The following is a 21391-nucleotide window of genomic DNA, read 5'->3' as shown; positions in this document are numbered from 1 at the left end:
GATTTCGGGGAAGTTAGGCAGTTGCACTCCCAATGGTAGGTGGTCAGAGGGTCCTACCCTAGGCAGACCAGAGGGGCTAAGAGGGCAGCAGAGAACAAGGCAGCTTTCTGCCAGAAGACAGCATGTGCTGGGGGAAGGGGCAATTCCATGCCCCATACAAACCCATGGGCATTGGGGGCACCAGGCAGGGAAGGCTTAGCTGAGGGCTGAGGAGAGCCTGCAACAGCAAAGAGCAAAGCAAACCCATGAGACAGGAGTTTCGGCCCTATCCCCACTCGGTGCTGTACTATCTCGGGTGGATCAGGAGATGCTGGCTGCTCAGCTCTGACTTGTGTGGAAGGCAAGTTGTGGCAACACAAGTGAGGAGCTGTGTAACTGTTTATTGAAAGTAAGGGAGAACTGGGGGCACTGCCCTCAGGCCTGGATGTGGCTCTTGGCGTTGAAGGCCAGGTAGTAGATCACTAAGCCGATGATTGCAGCCAACACCTCAGAAGAAACCCAGGGCCCATTCCAGGTGCCCTGCAAGAAAGGAGACCAAAGCAAGCTCAGGGGAGGGATGGGAAAGGGGCCCAGCCAGCCCTGGTTACCCTCCTGGGGCATGAAGACTCACTGGCCCACTATAGCATAGCCCCCACAACCTACAAAGGGATGAGGCTTGCTGTGTGCTTGCTGCTTCCCAAGACCAGGTCAGCCTCTTCAGCTCACTTACCCGATGGTCCACACTGACTGTGAAGAGGGGTGAGATGATGGAAATGTCCTCGTTATTTCTCTGAGCCTGTAAGGGAGGTGCTGGGGTTAGGGGTGCTACTGAGTGGGGTGGGGTAGGAGAGGCAGGAACACTGTCTTGAGTCATGGAAGAAGAGAGGAGTTAAATGGGTAAGGGAGAAATACAGAAGGTGCAAGCACAGGTGGAAGAGGCAGATAGGAAGGTACCTGCCCAGCCTTCCTGCTCCGCGTAAGCAAGGCCCCAAGTGGCCCAGAGCTCCAGGATGAGGGGGCTGTAAGATGGGAGGTGGCTGTGGAAGCAGGGTGTGCCCTCCCTCCTGCAGGCCTGGGAGGGGTTCCAGGTGAGACTCACCTTCCTCAGGAGACTGTAGGACTCCTCGTCGAAGAATCTGACCTCATAGGTGCCTGCATGGGCACTCTTGTGGTCTAGGCTCCAGGACACCTGGGTTGGGTGTTTGGTACAGGGTGGGCACAATGGACACATCAGGGCTCCCCTGCCAGTGCTAACACAGCAACACTACCAATGACCCAAGACAAAGAACCCTGACCCTGCTTAACCAGGCCACCTCCAGGGTTTCAAGTCACCCCAGTGAGCAGTGGTGTTCCCCCAAAATGACAACCAGAGCATCCCTTACCTGATAGCGCCCCACATCCTGGCCCCGTGTGACAGGAAATTGTTTTCCACTGACATCAGCATAAAGAGCCATGTTCTGGGGAAGGGGACAAAGGGAGAGTCATTCTCCCTTATCTAGCTGTTGGCAGAGGCCCCACAGTGCTGCCCACAGCAGCACCTGTGGCCTGTGGGCAGGGAGGCCAGGCATATTTGGGGACTGCAGTGTGTCTGGTAGGGGACACCATGAGAGAATCATGGAGATAGGACTGGCACGACCCAGAGCCCTGCCAGGAAGCCAACACCCATGGATATTGTCATTACCTCTGTTTCCTCAAAGAGGGGGTTAGGGGCACATTCTCCTTATGGCCTGGCCTCCCTAACCCACAGCAAGCCTGTTAACTGTAAACAGGGTGGGATGGTTGAAGTGTCCTCATTATTTCTGAACGTATAAGGAGGTACTGGGGCTAAGGGGTACCTAATGAGCTGCCCAAGAAGTGTTGTACCCAAAAGGCCAAACTTCCTTCTTTGGGGCTTTGGGATGCAGGTTAAGGTCAGGGGCTGAGGCCAGGTTTTCTGTCTTAAAATTACAAAATATCAAATGGTATTTGCAAAGAGCAACCAGAAAAGGGATGAAGGAGACTGGGGACTGACCCCTGGCTGTTTCTCACTTGCACATATATCCTTTCAAGTCATAGCAAAGTTTCTACCTACATTACTGAATCTACAAAGCAGACCAGGCAGCTTAGGAGAACGTTCTTTAAACACCCACTAGAATATGATTGTTGTACCCTGATCTTTCCAACACCTGTGAACCAAAATCCACATGGGTCCCCAGGTCTGACTCCACAACTGCCAGTTGAGTAGTTGATGCTCAAGGTCCCAGGCTCTCTACCCACCTCTCACCCCAGCACCTTCCTGGATGAACACCCACTGTCTCACCTGGACCCTGTTCTTGCATGTCAGGGAAATCTCCACGATGAAGACAGTCTCAGTGGAAATGATGGCATCAGAGGTTGTATAATAGGAAGGAGTGATCTGGGGCTCCACGCAGGCCTCTGCTGTGGGGAGGAGGCAGACAGATGCCTGGGTAAGGTCTAGCTTGTGCAGGTAGAAGGTACCACCCTGACACCAACTCCCACACTTCATCAGCTGAGGACACGTGGGACCCTTTGGACCCTGCTGGGTAGTATGAGGGAGACAGATATAAACGATCAGTCAGAAGGGCAGTGGCAAGGAGGGGTGGGGGGAATGGGAAGGCTTTGTACAGGTGGAGCCTCAAGGCAAGGGCAAAAGAACAGGCGAGTCTGTGTGTGGGTGGCTGGATGGATTGACTGTACAACTTGGATTTGTCCCTGGACCTACAGGCAGGGAAGCCATGCAATTGTTTGGGGCTGTAGCCTGCCCTGGCCTATAGTACCCCAGAAGCCCAGGGGGCTAAGCTGACCTCAATTCAGAGCCACGAAGAGCCCTAGAATTTACTGAAGGCATCCTCCGCAGACACCAAACATGGTGCTGCTGGGAAAGCATGTGGGCTTTCAAGATGAAGGGAAGGGTCTCTGACCCCAGCCACAGGTGACAGAAGGCCAACACTAGGCCGTGTTTCCCAAGGGAAAGAAGTCGGAGAGGTTCTGGATCCAGAGGCACAGCTTGTCCCCTTGAATAGGGCTGCCCTGAGAGAAAAAATGCTGCCTTAACCATCTCTGCACTGCTCGAGGCTACAGAGAAAGAAAGATGCCACCTAAGTGACAGGGCATCAAGTAAATGCTACTAATAGTAAAGTTCTCAGTCAACTGCTCTCTGAATGTGGTGTCCAGCAGAGCCATACCTTAGGTTGAGGCAATCAGAGATTTTGGGTTTGGATATCAGAAAGATGCCTGGGAACACTGGTGGGGGTGGCTCTCAGGAGCCACATCCCACAGATTCTTCTGTGCCCTGCTAAGCTTGGCCTTTTTCTTATGGACACTGTGGAAGCACCAAAGGGTTTTACAGCTAAGTTTGTCCTCTCCAGACATCACTGGCAACAGCATGGGGAATTCTAGAGGGATAAGTGAGAAGGGTGCAGGCAGAAGGCCACTTAGGCTGGTGAAACACTCCAGGCACCAAGGGCAATCGCCTGAAGTAGGGGAAGTAAAGTGAATGTCCAGAAAGCGCCCCCTACCCAGTCGGCTCTGGCTCTTACAAGGACGTCCTTCTCAGCACACTTTTGGAGCCCAGTCTGAGCTCAACCTGCCACTGGGTGTTAAGAATCTTTCAAGAATGTCAACTGATCTGACTGTGGTGGCTCAGCTCTTCTGAAAAGCCCTTTAAGGTTGCACCAGGGCCTCAGGTAAAAACTCAAGTCAACACTCTGGCCTGACACTCAAGGCTCCCGCTTACCTTAACCTCTTCAGCTTCGATCTAACTCGCCCACGCTCATGGCCACTCTGCCTGGGCGGTCCCTGCTCCCTCTTCACTTAGAGCTCCCTTCCCGGGGAGGCCTGGCCCCACCGCACTTGGTCAGGTGTCTCCTCTTCACCAGCCCAGTTTCTCGCCCCATCACCCTGCGCTGTCGAGCTCGACTCCTGTACGACCCTCTTCCAAGACCAGGAGCTCCGGGAGAGGGAGCCGGGCCGTGCATTACTTTCTCTGCTGGAGATGGGGGCTGGGTGCACGGGAGAGGCTCTGAAAAGCTTCCTCGCAGGAGCAGACGGGGTAAAGATTTGGCTGTTTCTTCCTGCAGCCTGGCTGCTGGGTAAAGGTGTGCGATGCAGGAGCGCGTGGTGGCCTTGGTCGTCGCACCCCGAGGCCACCTGCCTCTCGGAGGAAGAAGGCCCAGAACCCCGCTTTGCCCGCACCCCTCCTCCCCGCCACGCACGACCAGTCGTGGGAGAGAAGCTCGCTACAAACGAGCTCCTGCCATGCCGCTACCTGAGCAGCAGGAGAGGCCCGACATCAGGAGTAGCGCCAGGGCGCCGAGAGATGCCAGCGCCACCATTGCTTCTTCTATGCCGAGATAAAAAGGGAGCGACTCCACTGAGCACGAGGGGTAGACAAGGAAGCGCGACGCATAAGAGAACGCAGCAGCCAATCAGGCACCGGGAGGGCGGACGGGCCTGTGACGTCGCCGGCGGCACTGACGTGTCTTCACTGGACCAGAGACCCAGCTGGGTGCCCCCCAAGATGGCGGCGGCGGCGGCGCTACGGGCTCCGGAAAAGGGCATGGGAACAGGCAAGCCATGCGCGTGCGCATTGCCAGGCCCGTGCCCATTCCGTGGGCTTTGCGCTCTGCCGAACTCTCGCGAGAGCGGTGTTTGTTTGCGTGTTGAGACGTGCCGTGGTTCTCATTTTCAGTCATGGCGCTGAAGGTGGCGATGGCTGTTGGTGGCCCTGCAAAAGCAGTACTCAGGCCGGCCCTCCTCTGCCGTCCTTGGGAGGTGAGAGGGAGAACGGGCTGAAGGGACAGCTGCAGCGCTCGGTGGGGGTCCTTGCCCCTCGGTGGGGTCCGAGCTGGCGCCTTCGCTGCCACAACGTCCTGGAATCCGATTGGTTGCAGGCCCGGTGAGGCATGGGGAGAGGGCTGTGCACCGGAGTTGATTGGCTGCCTCCGTTGCTAGTGAGGGGATTGGCTGAAGTTGGCGCTGATCTAGCTTTCCCTGGGGTCTGCATCTTGTGGGGGAGAGTGGTCCTCAGCGACCCGAGTGTCACCTCCCTAGTGCCCTTGTGGGACCCCTCCCAAGGCGGTCACGTGTATTGGTCTGCCTTGTTCTTGTCTCCATGGAAATCCGGTTCCCTGCCTACGTTCCTGCTCGGGTTTCTCCTCTTGTGAACTGCTTTGCCACATGTCCCAGTGGAGATAGAGAATTGGACCTTGCCAGTACTCCCAACCCTTCCCCCAACATTCTTATAGCCCCAGTTGTTCCCACCGTAGGTGTTTGGAACAGGAGGGAGCTAGGGTTTCTGAGGCTGGCGGGGTGGGAGATCCCCGGGGGCTTTGCTTCCAGAGTTCTCCGATTAGTATCTTGGTTATTCGGGCCCAGTTCCTCCCTCTTTACACACTTAAATGAGGATAATTTAGTTCCTGGGTGGGTTGTAAACCATCTGAAGCATCAGCGAGCTAGGACTGACCTGGAGACAAGAGATACACTCTCCAGGCCTGGCTACCCCATTGATCCACTGTGTGGCCTGAGGCCAGGCCCCTTCTCTACCTGGGCTTCAGTTTTGCCTCTGTCTCAAAGGATCTCAAAAGATCCAGCCAACACTGACCTAGAACCCTGTAACTTTGCTGACACTCCTTGTGGACACATCTGTCTGCTTCCCCTCTCTTACCCCTGGGGAAGATGGCCCAGTAACAGCTTATGCTTTATGAAATTCTGTTTAAAATGCTCACTTCTCCCACCTTGCTGATGAGAGACTTTCCAGAGACTCTGACAACTCTGGCAGCTAAGCTCCCACAGGGTCTTAGTGAAGACATATTTCTCCTCCCTGACCTCTTGCGTGTGTGCCTGTGTCCATGTTGGGGTGGGCTGTGAACAGTCCAGGCAGTGTCTTGCCCTGAGACTGGTGAAACCTAGATCTTTGCTCCCACTAATTGGAACCTTGTGGGAAAACACGTAGCTACCATTGACACTTGATCCCATAGAAATATGCTAAAGAGAGAAGCCTCACTAAACTGTAGAATGTGGGGGTGCTTTGGTGGGAACACATACCTTTCTATAGCACCATCAAAGAACGAGGGTTGACAGTCCACCCTCCTACTTGAGAAATGAGCAGGAAGCCTGTGCATATATCCCATCCTGCTGCATACTGAGCTCCTTTGATGAGTAGCTTCACTGGGCCTGGATATGAGGCAGAACCTCTGTAACCATGAAGGAAGGTACCTGCATCTGTTCAGAGCAAGGTCAGGGAAGTCAAGTCTATCCTGAGAGCTCTCTGAGTCTTTGGCCAAATCTGAAAGGAACATCTAGCTTAGGGACCAGGTGAGGAAGAGGTTCAGCCCTGGTGGCGGTAATGTGATCCAAGGTGGGGGAGGGGAGTTACACAGAAGCAGATCCAGGCCTGGTGCAAGGGCTGGCTCACCACCGCGCCCGAGTTACCTGTCCAGTGCCAATGAACTTCAGAGGGCCTATGCCCAGGGAGAATTACTGCCAGGAGCTGCATGGGTCAGCCCAGCACCCCCTCATTGGACATCAGGGGTTGAGGGGTTGCTGGGGTATAGGGGCAGGTATGCTTTTGCACAACTCTGTGTGCAATTGCTAGGGACTGAACAGCTCCCGTACCTCCCCTTGCTTAATCCTTCAACAGTTACATAAAGTGGTGCCTACCCCTGTTCTGTGGTTTTCAGGTGAAGATGGGAATCTGAGCAAGGTTAAGCTGTTTGTTGCCAAGAGTAGCGAATGTCGATTCAGATTGAGGTCTCTGTAGCCACAAAAGCCCTCCATGTCGTCCTACATTTTCTGATATGCTCATTCATTCAGGAACTGTTTCTTGTGTCCTAGCTCTTGGCCAGGCATTCTTCTGGGTCTTGAGGTGACAGTAGGGATCTAGACAGACTTGGCTTCCACTTTCAAGGGCTGGGGGGTTGGGGAGAGAGCAAGGCAGTGACAATCTAGGGATATTGTGGTTGGAAGGGGAAGAATTGAGATAGGGCTTTGGAAAGCCAGGGGTGGGTACCAATTGCTCAGCACCCTTGGGGCATCAGGGAAAGCTTCCTGGAGGAATGGCAGTCTAAGCTTCCTTCCACAAGTTTGTATTGATAGCCTATAAATAAGCTGACTCCAAATACTGACAAGTGTTAGAAGTAGAATAGAAAAGCCCTGAGTGTGCCTGTGACTACAGATCCAGGAGCCACATGGATCAGCAGTTAGCCCTGGAGCATCTTGTCTTAGCAGTCACCTGCTCCTAGCTCCTGGCTTGGGTAGGTGAGTGGCACACTTATGCTTCCAGAGCTCGTGCAAGTCCATGCCTTGTGAATACCGGCTAGAAGGCTCAGATGGGGATGGTCAGCCTCTGCTTGAGCTTTCTAGACTTCTAGTAGGAAGGCATGGCTGTTTGAGAAATAACCACAGTGACTCTGCTATTGGCTGGAATGCTCTCATGCTGCTCCACAGGCAAGTGTTAGGGCATTCCCAAGTGACAAGGAGGACCTTGGTTCTGCCCCCACCTCTTGGGATTGAGGGACACCGAGGTGTGTTCCCAGGTGGGGCACAACAGGGAAGAAAGTGTGCAGGCCTGTAGCCCCTTTGTAGTGCGACCTTGGATGAACGCTTCTCCCTCTCGGACAATGTGGGGACTCCAGATTGGTCACTTTTCAGCATCTGTCTTATTTGGCTTGGTGGTTTTTGCTCTGAAGTTGTCAAGCATGGTACTGATATGGCCAAACATGGCTGGTTCTGAGCTGGAATTGAGGACATTTGTCATTCATGTAGGCCGTGAAGCAGTTTTGCAATCTTTTATGAAAGCCTTCCAAAAAAATGGTGTCTGTTATTCTTATAAAAATGGTTGGGTATTTTCCTGCATGGTTGCTTTGGATTTCTGATTCTGGAGGGCACTTCCCAACAGTACTTGTCTCTGGAGGGCAAGCTGGGTTCTGTCTTTTTCTTCTAATCTCCATGTTCTGACCATATGCTGCTTAAAAAAATTTTATTTATTGGTGAGAGAGAGAGAGAGATAGACAATGATTTAGTGTTCCACTTATTGATGCATTCATTGGTTGCTTTTTTTAAAGTATATTTTATTGATTATGCTGTAACAGTTGTCCCAATTTCTTTTCCCTTTGCTCCCCTCCGCCCAGTACCCCGCTTCCCTTCAGCAATCCCACCCGCCTTAGTTCATGTCCATAGGTTGTGCATGTAAGTTATTTGGCTTCACCCTTTGCTATACTATCCTTAACTTCCCCCTGTCTATTTTGTACTTGCCAATTATTCTTCTTAATCTCTGCACCATTTCCCCATTTCTCCCTCTTCCCCCTCCCAGCTGATAACCCTCCAACTCATCCCCATACCTATGATTCTGTGCCTATTCTGGTTTTATTTGTTTTAGGTTCTGTCATTGACAGTTGTGAGTTTATTTCCATTTTAATGTTCATAGTTTTGATCTTTTTCTTAAATAAGTCCATTTAACATTTCTTATAATAAGGGCTTGGTGATGATGAACTCCTTTAGCTTTACCTTGTCTGGGAAGCACTTTATCTGCCCTTCCATTCTAAATGATAGCTTTGCTAGACAGAGTAATCTTGGTTGTAGGTCCTTGCTTTTCATCACATTGAATACTTCTTGCCAGTACCTTCTTGCCTGCAAAGTTTCTTTTGAGAAATCAGCCCATAGTCATATAGGCAACCCTTTGTAGGTAACTCTCTGCTTTTCTCTTGCTGCTTTTAAGATTCTCTCTTTATCTTAAACCTTTGACATTTTAATGATGGTATGTCTTGGTGTGGTCCTCTTTGGGTCTAGCTTGTTTGGGACTCTCTGTGCTTCCTGGACTTGTATGTCTATTTCCTTCACCAAATTTGGGAAGTTTTCCTTCATTATTTTTTCACATAAGTTTTTTCAATTTCTTGCTCTTCTTCTTCTGGAACCTCTATGATTCAGATGATGGTATGTTTAAAGTTGTCCCAGAGGTTCCTAAGCCTCTCCTCGTTTATTTTCAATTCTTGTTTCCTCATTCTGTACTGGTTGACTGTTTATTTCTTCCTTATGTTTCAAATCATTGGTTTGAACCCTGGTTTCCTTTCACCATTGCTCTCATGTGCATTTTCCTTCGTTTCACTTAGCATAGTCTTCACTTCTTCCCTTCTGTGTTTATCATACTTAAGCATAACTGTCAAGTCTGTGAGCATCTTTATCCCCAGTGTTTTGAACTCTGTCTGTTAGGTTGGCTATCTCCATGTCACTTAGCTCTGCCACTGGAACCTTGATCTGTTCCCCCCTTTGGGGCCATACTTCTCTGTCTCCTCCACTTGGCAGCCTCCTGTGTTTGCCTCTGTGTCTTAGGTAGAGCTGTGGCACCTGTGACATTGTAAGGGGCGGAGCTTTACGTATTTGTCAGTGCTGGCAGTAGTGGGGGGAGGGAGAGACCCGTTTCACCAGGTTGTGGTGCTGTATGTGGGGGAGGGATCTGAGAGGGAACAATGCTGCTTGCTCAGCACTTGCCCCTTTTCCAGGCAGTTCTCCCACTTCCGTATGGACTGTTGCCCCTCTAGCTGTTGCCCTGGCTGTGGTTCCCAGAGTGGTGGATATGCAGACATTCTAGGCCTGTGGGGGCCCTTTAAACAAACAGACTCTGCTGAGGGACCGGCAGTTTCTTTCTCTGCCCCAACCCCACTGGTTTTCACAGTCAGAAACAATGAGGCTTTATTTTCCCTGGTGCTGAAACAGTGAGCTGCGAGGTCTGGGCTGGTGCTGGGAGTGCTTCCCAGGTGTCCTTCCCGACTTTTTTAAATATGTGACTGCGCTTTTCGCTGGCAGGCTACAGCTGCTATCGCTGCCGCCACCACACTGTGTTCTCTCTGCCCCAGCTCTGCCCCTCCTACCTGTCTGGATGAGTATTTCTTCTTTATATCTTTGTTTGTTGGACTTCGATGCAGCTCAGTTTTCTGGAACTTCTGGTTGTCTCTAGTTTTGAGGTAGTTGTATTCCTTCTTAGTGGTGGAGGGAGACGTAGCATGTCTGCTTATACCTCCATTTTGGCCGGAAGTTACCCATTGGTTACTTCCTGTATGTGCCCTGACCAGGGATCAAACCCACAACTTTGGTGTGTGGGGATGATGCTCGAACCAACTGAGCTACCTGGCCAAGGCCATACGCAACTTTTGTAATAAGGAAAAATGATTTTAAAAAATGATAAAATGATTGTTGTGGTGGCCCTCTGATTTGTTATAATGATTTCCTTTATTGTACCATGTTCAGCATGTCAACTTTTTCATGTTACAGACATAACTGAACAGGAATAATGACCAAAAAGAATCACAAACAACTAAAGTTGTGAGGGGTGGGGCGGAGACATAAACATTTTTTTAAAAAGCTGACCATTGAGCTGAAGGAAGCATAAAGGATTGTGATGACCCTCCATGGTGCTTTAGCAGGCTGGACCCTAGGAAATGGCTCTGGAGCCATTTGTCTGGGCATGCACTGGGTGCTATTGTTCACTGAACAGTGTGCATGGGTGAAGTGGAGGAGGTGACATGCAGGGCCTGTCTGGGCAATGTGGGGACAGTTACTGTTCCTTGCCTTAATTGACTTTCTGGGCTGGATAACAACCACTAGCATCTGGGGTCTCTTTGCCAGGTTCTAGGTGCCCAGGAAGCCCCCCGGAGATGCTTCTCGGTAAGTACTTGCCTGGGTGTGTATGTGCTTACATGTGTGTATATTTGTATTCATGTGTATCTGTACCTGTCTGTGTATGTGGAGATATGTGTGTGTGTGCTGGTGTATTGCTGTGCCTCTTTGTTGGCCCTCCATGTCCTTCCCTCTGAGGCGTGGTCTCCAGAAGTCACCAATCCCTCCTCCTTACCTCCTTACCTGAACTGTGCTAGACAGTATCCCCAGGGAAAAGGCATAGTCTTGTTTCTCCAACTTTGGCTGATCTGAATCTTCTTCTTTCCTATCTCCCCTCTAGCAACAAACAATTGTGAGTATTCTTTTCATCTGCCTATTAGATTTGGGGCTTTTAGTTGCTTTGAGATTGACCCAAGTTTAGGTGGGGGCAGGGACTGATTCTGCTATGGTTATAGTCCTTCTGGCCAAGGAGCCCTTGTAATTAGCCCTGTCTGGGATGGGGTAGGGCGCAGGGCTAAGGTACCCCAAGCTGGCACGTCATGCTTGGCTGGCCCACTGGGTTAGTGTTGGTGGGAGGAAAGAAACTAAAGGCATATCTTCACCCTCCCCCTCCTTTTAGCCTCCATCAGCTAAGTATGGTGGGCGACACACGGTAACCATGATTCCAGGGGATGGCATTGGGCCGGAGCTCATGTTGCACGTCAAATCTGTGTTCAGGTATGGAGCCCCCAGGTCCACCTCCCCTTGAACAGTCCCTCTAGGGAAGATTGTACCTCTGGTCCAGCCATGGGGGTGCCACAAGAACTTTGTGCCAGAGGGGCAGTAAGTCCAGAAGCCCACTGGCTGGGAATTTTCCCAAGCACCCAGTGAGCCAGTGGCAGGAGGGCTATAAGCCCAGGCCTTTCGTCCTGGTGCTGGCGATCCCATCAGGCTGGCCCGGGCATGGGGAAGGTGGCTCCGGTCCTGCTAACTACGTTGTAGACTTCAAGGAAGTCACCATTAGTTGTTGCAGGTGGGCCCAGTCTTCTGTTAGCCAGAGCCAGGTCAGGGTGGGCAGCAACAGGAGAGAGCCCTCTGCAGCCAGTGGTCCAGGCAGGCTTCTTAGAAGAGGTTCAGGGGAGGCCCAAGGCCAGCTGCTCTGATCCAGTTTTTCCCCAGGCATGCATGTGTGCCAGTGGACTTCGAAGAGGTGCATGTGAGCTCCAATGCCGATGAAGAGGACATCCGCAACGCTATCATGGCCATCCGTCGGAACCGTGTGGCCCTGAAGGGTGAGCTTAGAGGCTGGGAGTGGGTGCTGTGCATGATTACTTTACTTCTGAGCTGATACTTGTCCTTGGGGCCCCATAGCTCTGACTTCAGGGTTTTTCTGACTATGGAGGACCCTTGTGTTTCGAGAGTGGACAGAAGCTTCCGGGAGCCTGTCCGTGCTACAATTCTGAGATCTTGGTGGCACTAGGCTCTGCAGAAGCCTGTCCAATGATGGGCTGCCTCCCACCCTCTTTCTTCCTGAGGCAGCCCTCTCTGTTAGGGTCAGCTTTGACTTTCAGAGTCTGTCTTCACAAACCAAATGCCACAGAGACACAGTTCTCAACCCCTGCCTGCTGCCTTGGGTCCAGCTGGCACAGCTATGGATGTTACAAGAATTCTAGCCCCTCCTGAGTTTGCCTTAGTTTCGTTCTTCAAGTGTTTCCATCACTCTTTGGTGTGGGGAGTGTGTGAGCAAAGGTGAATTGGAGTAATGACCTGGCAGTCAAGTGGAGGTGTTAACATGCCAACCACAGGGTGCCCAATGCAGTCTGGGTGAAGGCAGTCCAGGCAGAGCATCACTCAGGTGTCAGTGGCCCTGGTGGGTCCTGTGAAAGGCATCTTTTACTTGGACCCTCTGAATGCCATTTCCCAGGGGCTGCTACTTCTCTACTTGCTCTGGGTGTGCTTGGTCCAGCCAAGGCCAAGCTGTGGTCTTTTTCAGGCAGCCTCTTCCTGTCCCTGAGGTGGTGCTTGTGTGGCACCTTGATGCAGGACCCAGCAGTAACCCTGGCCAATCTCTCCTTGCTGTCACCAGCCTGGCTGGCCAGCCTGTTAGTGAGCAGGAGTGGTCACTTTCTATCCAGCCAAACCCTGATCTTGCCATTCTCTTCCCAGGGTTTGACAAAACCTCCTAGTTAGCTGCCAAGCCTTGTTCATTTTTTCATTCAGGTGCTCTTGTAGGTCCTCACATCCCATCAGTGAAGCAAACAACACGCACATGTGCGCGCACACACACGCTCTTTGGAAGTTACACTCTAGTGTTCTATGAAGCATTTCTACTGCCAAAAGCCATCTTCTGTGGTTGGAGCTGCCTTTGTGTGCATTCCCTGGGTCAGGAAGGGGAACATAGTGGTACAGCTGAGCCTTGGGGTCTCCCTCTTCAGATTGCCTGTTTTTGTTTCTGTCCTACAGGCAATATTGAAACAAACCATAACCTACCACCATCCCACAAATCCCGAAACAACATTCTTCGGTGAGAGCCAAGTACATGGGGTGGGCTCAGCTGGGGTTGGCACTCAGCAGGCGTAAACTGGTCTGTGCCAGCAGAGTGGTGGCACTGGACAGCTGCCTATTTCTCTCTCTGTATCCTTAGCACCAGCCTAGACCTCTATGCCAATGTCATCCACTGTAAGAGCCTACCAGGAGTGGTGACCCGGCACAGGGACATAGATATTCTCATTGTCCGGGAAAACACAGAGGGCGAGTACAGCAGCCTAGAGCATGAGGTAAGTGAGACCTGGGCTGCCCCGTTACCCTCTCAGGTCGTGGAGGCCAAGGATGAGCTCAGTAAGGGTCAGCCGCAAGGAAGGCTATGCCCAAAGAGAAGCTTGTGCTAGAGAGCAGGATCAGACAGGACCCAGTCTCTTGTTATCCCCTTCTCAGAGTGTGGCAGGAGTGGTGGAGAGCCTCAAGATCATCACCAAGGCCAAGTCCCTGCGCATTGCTGAATATGCCTTCAAACTGGCCCAGGAGAGTGGGCGCAAGAAAGTGACAGCCGTGCACAAGGCCAACATTATGTATGTTTCCCATCCCTGCCACGCTGCTTCCCATTCTGCCAGTAGTCCTGAAGCAGCTGAATTGAGCAGCCTGCTCGGCCTGTTCTCAGGGACTTGGGGCCCAGGACCCTGGCCACCCACCAAGGGGCTGTGCCCACACACCCAGGGTTATGCCTCGTTGCCTGTGTCTAGCCATGACCCCACCCCAGTGTACACTTGGGGGAGGTGGAACAGAATTCTGCCCATTTTGCAAATGGGGGACTGGCTAGAGGTTAGAACCCAGCCTTCTGTGGCCGTCTGCATACCCCATTCTTCCAGCTGACCGTTGCAGTGGCTAAGCTGGTGTCCTATGTTTCCCCCATAGGAAACTAGGTGATGGCCTCTTCCTCCAGTGCTGCAAGGAGGTGGCAGCTCATTACCCCCAGATCACCTTTGAGAATATGATTGTGGATAACACTACCATGCAGGTAGTTAACCAACTGGGCTCCATGGATGCCTGCCCTAGGCACCCTGGGCTTCTCATGCTCAAGCTTATGTCTGCCCCCTCCTTGCCCTGCAGCTGGTATCCCGGCCCCAGCAGTTTGATGTCATGGTGATGCCCAATCTCTATGGCAACATTGTCAACAACGTCTGTGCCGGGCTGGTCGGGGGCCCTGGCTTGGTGGCTGGGGCCAACTATGGTCATGTGTACGCTGTGTTTGAGACGGTGAGTGCTGCCCATGGCACCAGGGCTGCTGGCCTTTTTGAGCAATAGCTCACATGCCATCCACGTCACCCATTGAAAGTGGACAATTCATTGATTTTTAAAATATTCAGAGTTGTGCAACCATCACCACCATCTAATTCCAGAACATTTTTATCACCCCAAAAAGAAACCCTGTACTTGTTAGCTGTCATTTTCCATCCCCGTCCCCATCCTTGCCCCTTGCAGCCATCAATCTGATTTCTGTCTGTGGATTCGTCTGTTCTAGACATTCTATATAAATGGAGTCATACAATATGTGGCCTTTTGTGACTGGTTTCTTTCCCTTAGCATAATGTTTTCCAGGTTGACCCATTTTGTAGCCTGTCAGTACTTTCTTCATTCTGTTTTATGGCTGAAAAATAGTCCATTATATAGATGGACCAAATTTTATTGATCCGTTTGTTTTTTAAGTCTTTTTAAAAAATTGAGATGAAATTTTGCATAACAGAGTGCAGCCATTTCAGAGTGAATAATTCAGGGGTATTAAGTACATCCACAGTGTTGTACATCACTTCTCTAGTTGCAGAACATTTTGATCACCCCCAAAGGAGACCCTGTCCCCATTAGCAGTCACTCCATTCCCTCTCCTCCGGCCCCTGGCACCAACTGATCTGCTTTCTCTCTGTGTGGATTTGCTTGTCTGGACATGTCACACGAATGGAATCATGCTCCCGACATTCTACATTTGTCACCCCCTTTGTCATCTTGCCTCTTCCAGGCTACAAGGAACACAGGCAAGAGTATCGCCAATAAGAATATAGCCAACCCCACAGCTACACTGCTGGCAAGTTGCATGATGCTCGACCACCTCAAGTAAGTGGCTTCTCAATGCACAGCTGTGACCCCCCAACCAGCTTCTAGGCCCTGAGCACTAAAGGCTGCTCTCCCTCCTTAGGCTACACTCCTATGCCACCTCAATCCGCAAGGCTGTGTTGGCATCCATGGACAATGAAAACGTGAGGCTCCTCTTCTCCCCTTCCCTGCCTCCCTGACCTTCAAACCCCTCTTCTAGCCTAGATTGAGCTGGTGTGACACCTGAGGGGCTAGAGATGGTGACCTGGCACTTCCTGCTGCCCCCAAGGCAAGGGCGGTACCAATTAGGTGGGGCTTCTGGGCCTTAGCTGGTACCACTACCTTCCTGGTGGCAGTTCCATCCCCTGAAAGCCATAGGTGACAGTGGGCAGACACTTGCAGGGTAGTGGTTGGGTTTTGGGGCCCTGCTGTGTGCCCAGGCTTGCCCATCTCCCTGCAGATACATACTCCGGACATTGGGGGCCAGGGCACTACATCGGAAGCCATCCAGGACATCATCCGCCATATCCGTGTCAGCAACGGCCGGGCTGTGGAGGCCTAGGCTGCCTTCCTCCCAACCCAGCGCCCCAGCTGGCTTGCTGGGTGGACCCAGAATAAACCAGCTTCTGCCCTAGCCCTTAGCATTGTGCTCTGTCACTCCAGGATGTGGGTGTTTCAGTTCACACTTTATTAAGAAAAGAAACAGAGACTTCTCGCTCACAGGGCCCTTTGTGAGGGTCAGGGGTAGAACAAATTCCCAAAGGTGGCCCTAGTTCCAGCATCTGTCTCTTTTGCCATGGGGTGGTGGTGTGAGAGCTTGTACCCACAGGGTAGGAGAGGGCAGCTCCCGTAGGATGGCAGTTGTCTCACTTTCCCTGAAGGCCCTGAGGGGCGAGTGTTGAGGCAGAAACCGCCAGGGCCTAGGGGTTGAGCCAAGGGTGCTGGAGGCAGTCGGCCGCACTGGCCCGCTTTTCAGGGATGTATTCCATCATGGGCAGCAGGAAGGCGCTGAACTGAGTGGCCTGCTCCAGGGGCCACTCATACTTCTCTATGAGCACCTCGTATAGGCCCCAGCGCTTAAGGTTGTGGATGTGTCGTAGCTCTCCTGGGGCAGGCAGCAGGACTCAGATTAAGCTCTGCCAGCATGGCTTCTGGCTCTGGGGCCCATGCTCCCCTTTATCAGAACCCAAGGTCCCTGCCCAACCCTCTGCACCCAGGCAGCCTGAGCCTGTTCAGCCCCACCTCTCCTGTTGAAGAACTCCCGGGAGTAGCGGCCTGAGAGGGCGAAGGCTGGGGGGATGTCTCCCAGGAGCTCCACGATGTGGGCAATGTGGTCTGTGGACAGAGAGGAGGCTGGGAGGCAGCCCAGAGGCCCCGAGGCCCTGAGGCTGAACCCAAGGCATGCCTCCCTTACCCTCGTCACGACTGTAGTCTTCTCCAGAGTGGGGCTCGAACAGGTAGTCGCCAGTGGCTAGTTCAAAGGCCTGAAAGGAGAAGAGGTTGAGGCTGCTGGCCAGCAGACTGGCCCCTCGAGGGGGAAGCCCAGGCCTACCATACATGCTGTGCTCCAGATGTCGGCGGGGGGCCCGTACTCGGCACCAATGAGCACCTCCAAGGCCCGATACTGCCGCGTCTGTATGTCCTCAGTGAAGTGTTTGTGCTGGAGGCAAGGGGAGCCCTGGGGAGGAGCTGGGGCCATAGCTGGCCTGCCCCGCCAGCCTCCCACTCTTCTCCCATCTCCTCTGGACTATGCGAGGAGCTTAGTGGGGCTCTATGTGAGCCTCAGGATCCCCAGAAGTCCCAGGAGGAACTGGCCAGGTGATCTGAGGCAGACTGGCTCCTTCCCAGTGGCCCCCCCACCCCTTGCCATGGGCCCAGTTCTAACTGGGTGGTACCCACGGACTCAGTCCTTGGTCTGCCATGCCAGGTGGACTGAGGGGTCTGTTCAAGTGTATTGCTGGGTGAGCCCTTGCTGAACAAATGATCAGTTGCCCCACAGGCCTAAGTCAGGGTTCCCCAGGAGTGGGCTTGTGCCTCCACCCTCATGGCAGCGCACCCAGCTCTGCTTTCCAAGGCACGCTCATACCACCCAGCAGGCGTTGCCCAGGTCTGCGATCTTGATCTTGATCTTGTCTGCATTTTGGGGTTCTAGGGGGTTCACCAGGAGGTTCGAGGCACCAAATGGTGCTGGGTAAGTAAGAGAAGGGAGAAACTGAGCTGGCCTGGCCCCTCCCGCCCTACCTACCCGCCACCCGCTGGCCCTGCCCTGCTTACTGCTGGGTGACAGGAGGCCCCCAGTCTCCCTCTGGTTGGATGAGCCTGAGAGGATGGAGCATGAGGCAGGAGAGAAAAGGGAACCGGAGAAGCCTGAGGTTTGGGAGCCTGAGCTGAGGCTGCGGTCTCCCCCCTGGGCAGGGGAGGAGGAAGCTGGGGAGGGGCCGGCCCTGGCCCCCCCAAGGTGGCAGCCAGAAGAAGAGGTGGAGCCGCTGCCCCGCTCTAGTCTTGAGCCAGAGTCTGGGGAGATGGGTAGAAGTGGTGATGTGTGAGCTGATGCCCTGGTGGCCATGCTTGGCAGCCCCAGGGCCCCTCTAGCCCCTCTGGTCCTTCCAGCCCCTCACCGTTGGCTTGGGCCGCTGCCTCCAAGGCCTCCAGCCTCTGCAGGTCACGTAGCCGCTCCTCCAGCAGCCACTTCTGCTGTTTCCTTTTGCGTCTCATCTTCTTCCTCTTGTTTTTTGACAGCCTACCTGGCTGCCGTTAGAGCCGGGGTCACCCTTGGGTTCCTGTCACCCATCCCTTGACCAGCCCAGGTCTCTGCCTGTGGCCCACACACCCCACAGGGGACAAGACCTCCAGGCCCCAGGGCTCCTGTAGACATCAGAATGTGGCACAATCACCCTCCAGCCCACCTCTTGGCATCAGCCCCTGGCCCACCTTCTGCCTTCACTCCTCAAAGCTCAAGGTTGGGGAGGAGCTGATGGGCTTGCCTCTGACTGGGTGTCTGCCTCCCCTGGGAGCAGCCTGAGTCCTTCCTGGCAAGCCCAGTGGCAGGCAGTTTGGGTCCTGTGACCCACCCTGTGTATCACCCTCATATGGGCCACCCAGCCTTTTGGAAATGGCACTGCAAGAGTGCTGGGAAAGGTGGGGAGGCTGAGGAGGCAAGCTTTAAGGACTTGGGGAGATGAGGCACAGGAAAAGAGGGGTGCCCAACTTACCCAGACCTCCTGGGGGGCATTGCTGACTAGGGGGTCAGGAGGGGCACCGGTGGGAGAGAAAGGAACAGAAACTCAGGCAGGGGCTAAGGCTCACAGTCCCAGCCCCAGCCCCACCCTCAGCCCCACACAAGCTCTTGTACCTGTGGAGCGGGATGGGGGTGGGGCCCCTGATTGCTGCCACTCTGTGGCCTCAGTGGCCAGGCGCCTGATGTAGGCGTCACCCACACACAGCAGGATGTTCTCAGGCTTGATGTCTGTGTGAATGATCTTGCACTTGGTGTGGAGGTAGTCCAGGCCATTTAGAACCTGGGGAGAGGTACTCCTGAGCTCCACCAGCCTTGCTCAGGCTGCTTCCCAATTCTGTTCACACAGGGCCCGGGACATTCACCTGTCTCACAATGCTTTTCACACAGGTCACAGGCAGGCCCTGGTAGTTGGACTTTATGATCCACTTGAGGAGTTGGTGGCCCAGGACCTCTAGCACCATGCACACATCTGGCACTGGGAGTGAAGGGTGGTTGGCAGGCACACAGCTGGGACACAGGCCCCACTCACCCTCAGCCGGGGTGGGGGAGCAATGAAGCTCAGGCAGTGCAGAGCTGTGCCTGTGTGGTCCTGATGACGACTGCTATCCTGGTGTCATAGCGTTCCTGTCATAGGTATGCCAGTTGGGATGGTACATTCTGTGGTCATCCTAGGGAAAAGGCACTAGAGGAGCAGACACAGAGGCCTCTCAGGTCAGCCCCACTCTGATGACTAGGTGTGCCCCAGAGACAGCTGCTATTTGGGGGTCACTCAGCAACCTGGGTATCCCTCCCCACATAAAAAAGTAGTGAGGGTATTTCAAAGAATAGTGTCACTTGAAGGCATAAAACTCCATCATGCAGATTGGCAAACAGGCCCTAGTAGCTGGGAAGGCACACGCTGGCTGGCCCCTCCACTGCCACAATGCTTTGCTCAGCCTACAAAGGATACGGACTCCATTAACCCCTGAAATCCTGAAGTCATCGATGAGCTGAACAATGGTCTCTCGTTTTGGGTCACTGGGGTCACTGTCTCGGACCTGGACCAAAAGCCAAGGGGCCATGGATGGCTTCAACCTGCCCCTCACCAGTTGCTCCTAGCAACAACGGCTCCCTCTCCCATTCCAGCGGGCTGCTGGAAGGAAGGCCACTGGCCCCTCCCTTGCCAGCTCCTCTAGGTCCTCCCAGAAAGGCAGAGCCAGCGGGAGCTTGCCCTCTGGGAACTCCGCCCCACCCCAGGAGCCCCAGCAGGCCTTGCACCCACATTGACAGGTCCTGGGCAGCTCCCAGGGAGCTGGGAGTTGGTAGGGGAGGTGTCTCACACATTTCAGGAGCTTGATCTCATCCACAGCTGTCTCCGTGTAATGCCCTGCGCTCTTAACCACTTTAAGGGCCACGAAGCGCTTGCGCCTGCAATGCCAAGACTCACGTCAGCTGCCAGCCCCAACCAGACCTATGGGAACATTGTGGTGGCCTCATCCAGGCCCAGAGGGAGGATCCCAGGCATTGGGACCCAGGGGGCAAAGGGGACACTCACTGGATGTCCCAGCAGAGCCAGACAGTGGAGAAGTGGCCCCAGCCCAGCTTGCGTACCACATGGTACCGCCCATTGAACAGGTCGCCAATCTTCACAGGGTAGTAGCCGCCTGGGGAAGGGAGCCAATAGAGCCCCGTGGTGGCCGTTGCCCTTCTAGCCCCCTGGCCCACGTGAGCTGATGCCAGCACCCTCTTTTTCCTGGGTTGTCCCATGCCCCCCACGGTGGCACCTGGCTGCCTGCACCCCAGGCCAGACCTCACCCTTGCAGTAGTCCTTAGGGTCCTCCTGCTCCTCATTGTCGGAGCCCAGCAGTCCCTGCAGCGTCCCTGCTGCAGGCACAGCAGGGGCTAGTTCAGAGCCTGAGGATTCTGGCCCGCAGGAGGCCTGTGAGCTGTGAGTGGGGTGGGCAGCCAGTGAGTATGTGAGGTGCCAGGGGCCCCCATGCACCTGGGCAGAGCCCTACCTGCTGCTGCTGCCACCAACACTGTCCCCACCGCCCACGCTGGCGCTCATCCTGGCTCCGGTGCCCCGGCACCCCTGGTGGTTGCTCCTGTGGGGCCTGGCCTCAGCCTGCGAATTTATAGCCTCCACAGGCTGGCTGGCTGCTGATCTCACCCGCCTTTATAAATAGCCTCCCAGCTGCTCAGCTGTGGGCAAGGTATGTAGCGGGGAGGGGGCAGTGCTCTGACGGGGGCCTGCGAGAGCCCAGCCCCCAGGATGAGCCCTCTCCTGCTGTCCCAGGGCTTGCAGAGGGGACCACCTTGGGAACAGGGTGTGACCCAGTCTCCATGTGGAGCAGGCCGACAGACACCCCATGACCAAGGAGGGTCACCCACATGGGGACATGCCAAGTGGACTGCAGGCTGAGTTCTCAAACTCCAGAGCCATCTTAGGGGACAGCCAGGCAAGGACTCTGTGGGCATGACAACCCGGTCCTCAGACCAAGACCACCCCCACTCTCCACACCCCTGCCTCTATCCCACCTCCATGCCTAGAGCACCACTGACACTTTTAGAACATTCTCTGGCTTCTCACTTGGCCCTTTTGGGAACCCACCCAGAGGGAACCCCTCATATTCCCATGGGTACCCCATTCCCTGCCCACTCTCAGCCAGGTTCCCACTTTTCCTGTGCCTCATTGACCCCTAAGAACTGCGGGAGCTGGTATCCTCCTTTTCCTCCATGTGGGTCACTGGGGGCCTTGGTGTAGCAAGAGTCAGGGGCATGAGCTGAAGGCAACTCCTTCCCACCAGAGCTGCCAGCCAAATGGAAGCCTGGGAACCTGTCCAGCCAGGACTCTGGCACTGAGACCCTGTGCAGTCTCCTTCCTGGCTGTTCCAGGCCTGCCATCCCCTGCCTTGGTCATTGTCTCCACCAGTATGTGCCATGTGTCCAAGTGGCAGGTAACGGAACTGCCCTCAGGGGTCCTTCTTTCATGGGGAAGAAACAAGCCCACACCTCTAGTGG

At 54.0% G+C, this 21391-nt stretch overlaps 3 protein-coding genes across 6 annotated transcripts; 1 reads left to right on the top strand and 2 right to left on the bottom strand.

Moving 5' to 3' along the window:
• Window positions 1-360: 360 nt before the first annotated feature.
• SSR4 (signal sequence receptor subunit 4) lies at window positions 361-4688 on the bottom strand. 3 transcript variants are annotated; one of them, XM_090265353.1, is made up of 7 exons: window positions 4613-4688; window positions 4247-4318; window positions 2279-2397; window positions 1362-1436; window positions 1079-1168; window positions 710-775; window positions 361-519 (listed from the first exon to the last, which is right to left on the bottom strand). In XM_090265353.1, exons 1-7 carry the CDS (start codon window positions 4671-4673, stop codon window positions 415-417), a joined length of 588 nt encoding a protein of 195 aa, XP_090121479.1. In that variant the 5' UTR covers window positions 4674-4688; the 3' UTR covers window positions 361-414. The 3 variants fall into 3 exon arrangements, with proteins under 3 accessions (XP_090121479.1, XP_090121476.1, XP_090121477.1); XM_090265350.1 differs by lacking the exon at window positions 4613-4688 and having other exon boundaries at window positions 4247-4410; XM_090265351.1 differs by lacking the exon at window positions 4613-4688 and having other exon boundaries at window positions 2279-2394; window positions 4247-4410.
• On the top strand, window positions 4611-15787 carry IDH3G (isocitrate dehydrogenase (NAD(+)) 3 non-catalytic subunit gamma). Of its 2 annotated transcripts, XM_090265348.1 has the most exons (12): window positions 4611-4752; window positions 10600-10638; window positions 11210-11307; window positions 11749-11861; window positions 13033-13093; window positions 13214-13346; window positions 13504-13637; window positions 13981-14083; window positions 14176-14322; window positions 15080-15174; window positions 15257-15317; window positions 15614-15787. In XM_090265348.1, the coding sequence occupies exons 1-12, from the start codon at window positions 4672-4674 to the stop codon at window positions 15713-15715; spliced, it is 1167 nt and encodes a 388-aa protein (XP_090121474.1). In that variant the 5' UTR covers window positions 4611-4671; the 3' UTR covers window positions 15716-15787. The 2 variants fall into 2 exon arrangements, with proteins under 2 accessions (XP_090121474.1, XP_090121475.1); XM_090265349.1 differs by lacking the exons at window positions 4611-4752; window positions 10600-10638 and adding an exon at window positions 10909-10942.
• A 169-nt stretch (window positions 15788-15956) lies between these two features.
• On the bottom strand, window positions 15957-20503 carry SRPK3 (SRSF protein kinase 3). Its single transcript, XM_090265347.1, has 15 exons — window positions 20389-20503; window positions 20186-20316; window positions 19926-20034; window positions 19711-19798; window positions 19341-19428; window positions 18754-18860; window positions 18506-18671; window positions 18366-18391; window positions 17772-17901; window positions 17428-17667; window positions 17240-17340; window positions 16706-16813; window positions 16568-16637; window positions 16396-16488; window positions 15957-16258 (listed from the first exon to the last, which is right to left on the bottom strand). The coding sequence occupies exons 1-15, from the start codon at window positions 20436-20438 to the stop codon at window positions 16074-16076; spliced, it is 1692 nt and encodes a 563-aa protein (XP_090121473.1). The 5' UTR covers window positions 20439-20503; the 3' UTR covers window positions 15957-16073.
• Window positions 20504-21391: the final 888 nt, after the last annotated feature.

This window comes from Furipterus horrens, unplaced genomic scaffold (assembly GCF_987537825.1).
Source record: "Furipterus horrens unplaced genomic scaffold, mFurHor1.1.pri manual_scaffold_17, whole genome shotgun sequence".
NCBI lineage: Eukaryota > Metazoa > Chordata > Mammalia > Chiroptera > Furipteridae > Furipterus > Furipterus horrens.
Note: the sequence above shows the minus strand (reverse complement) of the source record. Positions and strands in the feature narration are given on the sequence as shown.

Coding starts and splice junctions, on each gene's coding strand:
- IDH3G (XM_090265348.1), top strand. CDS start 4,672: ATGGCGCTGAAGGTGGCGATGGCTGTTGGTGGCCCTGCAAAAGCAGTA. Junction 11,862..13,032: donor GAACCGTGTGGCCCTGAAGG/GTGAGCTTAGAG, acceptor TCTGTCCTACAG/GCAATATTGAAACAAACCAT. Junction 15,318..15,613: donor CATCCATGGACAATGAAAAC/GTGAGGCTCCTC, acceptor ATCTCCCTGCAG/ATACATACTCCGGACATTGG.
- SSR4 (XM_090265353.1), bottom strand. CDS start 4,673: ATGACTGAAAATGAGAACCACGGCACGTCTCAACACGCAAACAAACAC. Junction 4,319..4,612: donor CAAACACCGCTCTCGCGAGA/GTTCGGCAGAGC, acceptor TCGGCATAGAAG/AAGCAATGGTGGCGCTGGCA. Junction 776..1,078: donor CCTACAGTCTCCTGAGGAAG/GTGAGTCTCACC, acceptor CCTCCCTTACAG/GCTCAGAGAAATAACGAGGA.
- SRPK3 (XM_090265347.1), bottom strand. CDS start 20,438: ATGAGCGCCAGCGTGGGCGGTGGGGACAGTGTTGGTGGCAGCAGCAGC. Junction 19,799..19,925: donor TGGCTCTGCTGGGACATCCA/GTGAGTGTCCCC, acceptor TTGGCATTGCAG/GCGCAAGCGCTTCGTGGCCC. Junction 17,341..17,427: donor GGGCCTCCTGTCACCCAGCA/GTAAGCAGGGCA, acceptor TTACTTACCCAG/CACCATTTGGTGCCTCGAAC.